An 8,649-nucleotide genomic window follows, 5' to 3' on the forward strand; every position below is an offset into this window, starting at 1 on the left:
GTCTGTAGTCTGTGTCTGTGTCTGTGTCTGTGTCTGTGTCTGTGTCTGTGTGTGTGTTGGGGGGGTATATATATATCTATTACCCGCTGAACGTTTACTCTGTATACTCCCATCGTTATTCTGCTTTTGAACAGAGAATAGAGCCAGAACATCCTTCTCTTTCTTATTCGCCTTACGAACGTATCATGGTCTAAACTCCCATCAACTTGTAGTGCGCTCGGCCTTGCTATGTGGGGAAATGACTTGTCCACAAGTTCTGGTGAATTATTTGTACTCCCACAATAGTGGGTGTGGTCTGGCTTACAAGTTTGGTCGCTGTGCTCGGCTTGCTTCGTATGTTTTAGGGTTTTAGGGTTATGGATATGACCTTAATCATGTTCAATTTAGAAGGCTATGCCCAAATTTAGTGTTTGTTTAGAAGACTATGTAATATGACTATGACATGATCTTCTTATGAGTATTGACAGTTCTAGACGAAAGGATTGTTGTTCTGATAACAAGCTGCCTGTGCATTGCCTCCGTGATTTTGGTTGGCTTCCTACCCGGGCAACACAAACGGAGTCTAAATATTCAGTACAGCGTGACTCCGGCCTGCCCAAGTCTCAACTTACATGTATGGTTGTTCGGTACTTTTCAAACAATATCTTAATTGTACTTGTATTTGTGTAAATTCTGTTACTCTAGTGGCCGCACCCACGCCGCGCTTGCGAAGGACCAGGGACTAATCACCTCGCTCCAGGTATGTAGAATCTGATACCACATTGTGTGCGATCTACTACTGTAGAAAGTTTGGTGCTGCTTATGAGTGTGTAATTATTCAAAATATAGCAATGTATTGGGTTGTGCACGTTATAAATGTGCTTTACCAGGAGTATGCGACCACGCTACCTCAATTCGGACTCTGATTTTGTTGAGGACTACTGCCGTGCGCATCTCAACCCGACAGCATGTGTTGAACGTATGTTCCATAGAGATTTATTCATACTGTGTTGAACGTATGTTTCATAGAGATTTATTCATACTTATACACCCTCATCTCAATTGTTTTCTACAAATAAGTCACTCGGTCCGTTCGAAGTTATCAATAAGCCTGATTATCTTCATCGCATAAATACCATCAACAGAAGCCTCATGGTACTGCAGTGCCGGATTGCCACCGACCTCGCTACCTCAATCCAAACTCTGGGTTTTTTGAAGACTACTGCGGCGCCTATCACGCCAGAGAGGGGCGATACTATCAGCCGCAGGCACCCATCCTTTCGCAGGTATGCGTGTGTAGTTCGACGAATCGTCTTTGCACTATGAACATAGTGCGTATATGTTTGCTCTCGCGTATGTATTTAGCTGTGGCAGCTAGTTGTACTGTGGAATTTCATATCATAAAGCACTACGGTGAGCTTTTATCTTTTGTCTCCCATGCATCAATATAGTCTTGCAAGAGGTCTTAATCGAACATAGCCTTTTTATTTATCATCTTCACGGACAAAACACGATTCTCACAATACATACCCGTATTCAATCTTCTCGCTTGTGTATGTACTGCAGAAGCAATGCTCCCTGCCTGGTTGTACACGGTCTGTGTTTGTGCGGGAATTTTGAAAGGAAGAGGACTTCTGTAGCCGCACCCACGCATCTCTGGCCGCGCAGAGGCCCCTGGAGAGTAACAAAGAAGAGGGTATCGAGCGCACCTACAGTGTAAGTGTATAGTGATATTTGTAGAGTCTGTGCATGCGGGAGGTGTGCGTGGAATTAGTGTGTACATGGGCTAATTGTGCAACAGTATCGTGTTGTTTTATCTTGTTGTTTGGATGGTGTCTTTGACCTTGGGAACCGTCGGATTCAATTCAAATGATTCAATCATGTATGTATCAGCACACACGTGGTCCTGAATCGCGTGTTCGTGAGATTGACTCCGCAAATATTCGGTGTTGCGAACATCGCCGACAACCGCCATGCAAGATGAAGGCTGAAAATTGTACACGTGATGTGATATTTCACCAACGTATGTGTCTGTTTACATCTTTAATTTGAACGTGGAAGGTGTATATGTATCATGACAGGGCCAGGGCTGGAGTATGGGACCGCTACAGAAAACTCACTCCAGTTACGACAACGTCAAGCAACAGTTTCTGGAGCAGTGGAAAATAACATGCCACCCACACCCACTGTACAGCGCATCTTCAAAATCTTCAATCGAGCCGAAGCCATAGAAAGGTGTTCTAAGTTGGACTACTTTTCATAACTGTGTTCCTGTGCCTGTTGACTTGCATACATTTTTGTCACTTCATTTAACGAACTTACCTTTCCCGCGTCGATATCCGTCTCTGGGCAGTTTCAGAAAAGGTTAGCGGAATTCAATGTGCTTTCGGGGCATACAGTTGTAATTGTTGAATGTTATCTAACTTCCAAGTAATGAGAAAGAATTCCGCTGGAATGTCAACACCATTCATTTCAATGCATCAAATCACGTCTGCCAACTCAGATTTGAAGTGCTGGAGAAATCGCTGGGGAATGTGAAGAGACGATTCCATGGCACAAAAGCCCTCTGTGGCTTAGGAGTGCTGTTGAATGGAGCTGCGTGTATGCGACCAGAATGCAATGTATGTTTATTGTTCATTCTCGCAGTATACGCGCTAATATTTGTCAAAAGCGTTCTTGCATGACCACATATGTCTATGGGAATGTTTGGGTAGAAATACATGAGTGTGTGGTCATATTTAATCTTGTATCTGCATGATATATTAGTAAGATATATATTTGTGTTGTGTGAAGCTTAGAATATGCTTTCAAACTCGTTGGCTAGCGTACTTGAAATGAACAGTATACTATACATTTCGTCGTGTGGGTCAGTTGCTCCGCCTAGATATATGGCCTAGATGTATATGATGTGTATACTCTCGTTTATAATATGAAGTTGACAGTGTATAAGGCTATTATATAGTCAGACTGCCTGTACTAATGTTGCATACGATTATGATGTCCAAGGCAAATGGGCAACACTATTTACCCATTCGCATCCGTAGCTTTAGGCTGCGATCTCTCGCCTTATCATACATCTGTGATCAGACTAATTGCGGTGAAAAAAAAATGGCGCTGGTTCGTTCTGAAATTTGTACAGACGTCACACGGTGTTCTGTTCGCAGCTTGTATAAGTTGCGATTGCTCACTTTATGGTAGCATGCCTGAACACACAGGGTTTCAATATCATCTTGTCATTTGTACCGCTATGTTAAAGGCCTAGTTATTCAGGCTCTTTCGGCGAATGGATTTTCTATTATTTTCATGACACCGTAAGTTTAGCATACTCAACCTGACATAACTATCGCATTTCTGTCACTTCACAGGCGTGCAATATATGTGCCAATGGATTTGAAGTAAGAGGCGAACACTACAGCAGATTCGGCGATGGGGTGTATACAAGCGCTACGAGTGGCAAATCAAACGATTACGCCGGGAACGATAATAAGGCACACGGCAAGACATTCCGGTGCATGTTCTTGTGTAAAGTTGCAGGTAGGGTAACATACGGATGCCTATTACAATTTTAAATCTGTTTTTTGTGTACACTGTGAAGATACGGTTGTTACTCATGCATGAAATCCCAGGTATGAGTGTATATTTGTTATATTTTCTATTCGTACGAAAGAGTGGAATGGTTTTGTTGTGATATACATATTTGTGTACTTTTGCTAATACGCGCGCACGTTGCGCTTCAAGCATATGCCCATGGTATATATTAAAATATATAAAGAGTATTGCCACGAATGCGTCTTCGAACCATGCTCGACTTTTCTCGCAATACTGATATGTAGATGCCTTTTGTTGCCTAAGAGCTATGATCACTTAGAAACCAAAATCTATAAACCATCAACGCGTCACAACTCCGAACATTCCATCAATACTCCAAACCTGCATTTTCAACCTTCTAATAATTGATCTCGTTTTACCCACGCGTTACCATGTTATTGTAACAGCCGGAAAGACTTACAAAATACAATTGGGGAACTTGCCCGCAGACCAATGTCCTCCACCTGGTAAGACACTCGGGTCAATTCTGATTCGTTGTTAACCGCGTCAGTATACAAAAGTTGGATGTTGTCAGGAAACGTGACGTGACATACTACTAGTTCTCTGCTATTATCGTCTTTAAATAGAAACACATACAGGAGCAACCTTAACCCGCAACATTTAACTCTTTGATAGTCTCCGTCGCAGGATACGACTCGGTCGTTGGAGACGTTGGTGGTGTGGGAGGCCTCAACTATGACGAACTCTGTGGTATGCCTGGTTGTGAATGATCACCTGAGTGTGACGATGCTTTCCTCTGTCTGTTTGGCGCATGTGGTGAAATGGTAGCACTCTTGAGCTTCTGTTGCGCTACGCGTGACGTCGCTGAGATTGTTCATACAGACATGCTGAGGCAATGTCATGATTCGAGCGTAAGGGTTTAGGGTTTAGAATCGCTTCGTTAATTTGCGAGGCGTCGTGTGAGTGTGTCACAGGTGAACAAATTGTACCCGAGTGAAGCTTTTTGACTAACGATCGTGCAAGCAGCGGTTGAGCAAGCTTGTACCTGTTTGTAAATCATTTCTGAAAAAATTGGTGTACTAATGCAACAGTTATTTGTTTCCCTTTCTCGCTCGTTTACGATGCAGATTCAGTCCTACCAGCATACTGGATTGTCTATCAGTTGAACTAGCATAGTCGCTGTTATGGTCTGTGCCAGTCGGATCTATGGACGCGGCATACTGAGCCACCTAAACCACTTTGGCCTCACATATAACTTCACATAAACTATAACGCAAAAAGTACGCACAACCAGTCCCGGTCGCGCTATCTTGATAACAGTGCTCTTGGTTGTGTCAATGACAAATTTTCCCGCAGTCCATTGACTAATGATTAAACTCGAGTTTGATACTGATTGCTTACAACAATAAAGATATGCGTCCGTATATAGTGGGTGTGCTTGTTCTGAATTCTCTAGAAGATTTGCGCGTGAGGAGAGGGGTCAGGAGTGCCCTGTTAGACTGGTGTATACCGTGAGTGTACCATGCTTTACGGTATAAAGCTAAATTTTATAGAAAAACTGCTGGAGTATTTAGCAGTACTAGCATCACTGATTAAGGGTGCTGACTTATGACTGTTGTCCAACAGTTGAGTCACTTGGAATGTAAATTAAACGGGATTGAGTAGTGTGTATCTGAAGCTGTGTATTGTTATGTTTTGTTTTTAAAAACGGGCCATCCGCATACACGATACAACCATGCCAATTTAATTATACACTAATTTTCTCTTGCATTACTCATTTCTCACAGGTCTTTGACTAGATAAATTTCAGATTGGCTATCAAGCGCTGAGAGAGTGCGAATGTTTAATCTGCATGATCCTCAGCAGTAGGCCCGGGACATTGGGTATCGAGCAGAGTTTCATTCTCGTACGTCCGACCGCACCAGTTGCAATACAGATGCTTACTTCGCAAATATTTCGTCACATCAACCAGCCATTGTGCCCGGAGTTCGTCTAAGCTACCCCCGGCAAATGGCTCGGTGCTAGACCCCCCTTTCGCCTCTCCCAGCCCTAGAACGTCTCGCGCAGTTACCAACTCGCCCTCAACACCCACCACAACAGTCTCCTCCGCCTGCTCTGTGCCAATGCCCGTTGTGCTCATGCTTGTGCCCTGCATATCCGCACCACTATTTGTGTGAACTGTAATACTTGCTGTACTTATATCGGCGGTATTGGCCGATGTAACCCCTCTCTCATCACCCTTCTTATCTATGGAACTCGTGCCATCCTGTGTGTGGCCGCTTGTCTCAAGGTCTTGCACACCTATACATTGCCCGGAAACTATATGTGCCTTCTCTCTCCCCCGGCCAAAACAGTCCCTTCGTACTAGTGAATAATCATCCACACCAGTCATGCCAATACCCTCTACTACACCCACTTGGTTTATGTCCAACCGCTTCCCACCAAAAGTCAATCTCCCGGATGAGTTCATACCCACAGACATATCTAAAGCACCCGCATACGTATTCAGTGCAATCGTATCGGCGTCATCTGACATCACAACTAGGCGCAACCAAACCTCACGCCTCGGGTCGAACAGTTTCCCCACTACAGTGCAAGTTTGCCCTCCATACAAGGTCTGGGAATCCTCGGTTGAACGTGTGTGGTGTGCGGTATTCTCGAGGTAAGGTGAACACCAGAACACAGTGCGTGCCAAGCCGACTTGTAGATCCAATTGCTCACATACTTGGCAACTGGTGTGTAAGTCCCTAGTGGTCGTCGCCCTGCAATCAAAATATATGGAGGGCATTCTAAGCATTCAGCGACTGTCTTAGCCATGCAAACATTCATCAATGCGTGTATATACACGCGACTAGCAATTTCCAAATAGGTGTCGTGGGGACAAGTCACACAAGGACAATGAAGTTTCTAGCCCGAACAGGTGACGATTGTAAGGATAGTAGAGCCGATTTTTGTATTCATTCAACCCTTCGAATTCAGCTAAATGAACAAATTGATATACGCAAGCTCAGCACTTGCTAAGTGGTCTCAAGAATATACTGCTACCAAAGTGATTTTGTAGACCATCATAATACAATATTTGTCTCGGCCTTGTGCACATAAATGTTTAAATGAGGTGATTCGAGTATCTGACATTTCTTTCACGTTGCTGTTTGTGTATAGGTACCCACCACTACACTTTATCGTGCACATGTGTACCGACCCATGCATCCCATCCTAGCCCTTCCTATCCCAACAATCCCCAACTCACACTTGTCTCTGGCGGCGCATGCGTGCTTGGAAATCGGTTTGCATATGGGCTTCATTCTTTGTTCGCCGTCGCATCAGTTCTATGCTCCGTTGTTCCCTGCGCTGCTCCTCTTCTTTTTCCCGTGTAGCCATTCCCAGCCCCGATTTTGGCTTCATAATCTCTGCACAGAAAATGTCGAAAGTTTTTCGATTCTTTTCATTCGTGATATATATGTGACAGGTAAAACATTGATGCAAATATGTAAGAATATTCATTCACAATTCAACGTCATAGTTATTAAACATGCTGGATGCCTTTGCCGTCACGAATGAGCCTTTATGTGTAACCACGCAGCACGAATACACCACAAATACACAAAACTCGGGACCGAAACCTGCGAGTCCTCAACCGGCTGATGTGTACTTTTATAGGTATATCTATTTCTGGAATCCTTCGTCACGGCTGTCTTTTACTAGCATCTTACTCCACTTAGGTATGTGGGTGTCGTTATCATAAATATACTATATGTCAACCCCTCCCTATTTCAAGCTAGGCCGCTACATGACTACCACCACTCGTTCTACTTATCGACGTAAGCTCAACTATCCATATGTATGCGTAACGCGTACGCAGCGCGATCAACAATTCTTCTCGCAAACAATACGTACCTATGCCGACTGGTTCCACCCGACCCCCCACCTTGCCCAGCCCATCGCCTGGCTTGTAGCCCATTTTGCTTAACATGTGAAATCCTTTGTTTGTCGCATCCAGTGGTTTGCTCATACCCTCCTCACGGCGTTCTTTCTCTAGTGCTGATGCGGACTTCTGCCGTTTATGTTCAGACTCCAGCTGTTTCTTGGCTTGGCGCTTTTGCCGCTGGACCTTTGCGTTGCCCAAGCGGCCTGCAATACCATACAAGTGCGGCATGCTCGATTTGAGAAATCGCGCACGACACATTTGGTAGCGGGATTTTCTAAGACCATTCCATGAGAACCTCTTTGTTGATATGCTAACAAATCGAACAAGATGTCCCTGAGACATCAAAAGTGGTCACCGTGGAGGAACGATTTCTAGTAGTAATTGGGAAAGACATCGACTCAAGTTTTATACAAACCTCAGGCCCTTTCATTCACATCCGTTGTTTTGTGGTTGCTGAATGCATAAATATGAAAGATATACCATACAGGTGCGGCATGCTCGATTTGAGAAATCGCGCAGGACACATTTGATAGCGGAATTTTCTAAGACCATTCCATGAAAACCTCTTTGTTGATATGCGTCAGAACACTCGCGCTAACAAATCGAACAAGATGTCTACCTTTCCTGAGACATCAAAAGTGGTCATCGTGGAGAAACGCTTTCTAGTAATAATTGGGAAAGACATCGACTCAAGTTGTATACAAACCTCAGGCCCATTTATTCACATCCGTTGTTTTGTGGTTGCTGAATGCATAAATATGAAAGATGTCGACACAAATATCAAACATCCAAATTGAAGTTATCCGTTACCGCAAAAAAAAACCCCCCCCTCGAACTGCAGGCTTTTGCTTGAGACATAACATGACCGACAACACAAGTTTCTTTGTCTGTTCTTTTCTTCTGTATAGCTGAATAAGATCTCCAAATCAATTCTCACCAAATTGAATCTATCGAGGCACAAATAAAGAGCTCAGATTCGGTAAAGGTATCTGAAGGTATTATCATACAAGTATAAAACCCGATACCAGACAAATTTAGACACGATAGGAGTGATTGAATTTGACTATATATATATGTATATTCTCTTATGTATATATATATATATATATATATATATATATATATATATATATATATATATATATATATATATATATATATATATATATATATATATATAGTAGTAGTATATA

At 43.2% G+C, this 8,649-nt stretch overlaps 2 protein-coding genes across 3 annotated transcripts; one reads left to right on the forward strand and one right to left on the reverse strand.

The window, feature by feature from the left end:
* Positions 1-2,053: 2,053 nt before the first annotated feature.
* Positions 2,054-4,949, forward strand: SARC_01912 (the record flags this gene model as incomplete). 2 transcript variants are annotated; one of them, XM_014304347.1, is made up of 6 exons in its annotated part: positions 2,054-2,214; positions 2,483-2,600; positions 3,345-3,513; positions 3,975-4,034; positions 4,204-4,278; positions 4,656-4,949. In XM_014304347.1, the coding sequence occupies 6 exons, from the start codon at positions 2,054-2,056 to the stop codon at positions 4,697-4,699; spliced, it is 627 nt and encodes a 208-aa protein (XP_014159822.1). In that variant the 3' UTR covers positions 4,700-4,949. The 2 variants fall into 2 exon arrangements, with proteins under 2 accessions (XP_014159822.1, XP_014159821.1); XM_014304346.1 differs by having other exon boundaries at positions 4,216-4,278.
* A 422-nt stretch (positions 4,950-5,371) lies between these two features.
* On the reverse strand, positions 5,372-7,684 carry SARC_01913 (hypothetical protein; the record flags this gene model as incomplete). The annotated part of the gene is made up of 3 exons (XM_014304348.1): positions 5,372-6,290; positions 6,779-6,938; positions 7,426-7,684. The coding sequence occupies 3 exons, from the start codon at positions 7,682-7,684 to the stop codon at positions 5,372-5,374; spliced, it is 1,338 nt and encodes a 445-aa protein (XP_014159823.1).
* Between the last annotated feature and the right edge of the window lie 965 nt (positions 7,685-8,649).

Source organism: Sphaeroforma arctica (genome assembly GCF_001186125.1).
Source record: "Sphaeroforma arctica JP610 unplaced genomic scaffold supercont1.81, whole genome shotgun sequence".
NCBI classification, from domain to species: Eukaryota; class Ichthyosporea; order Ichthyophonida; genus Sphaeroforma; species Sphaeroforma arctica.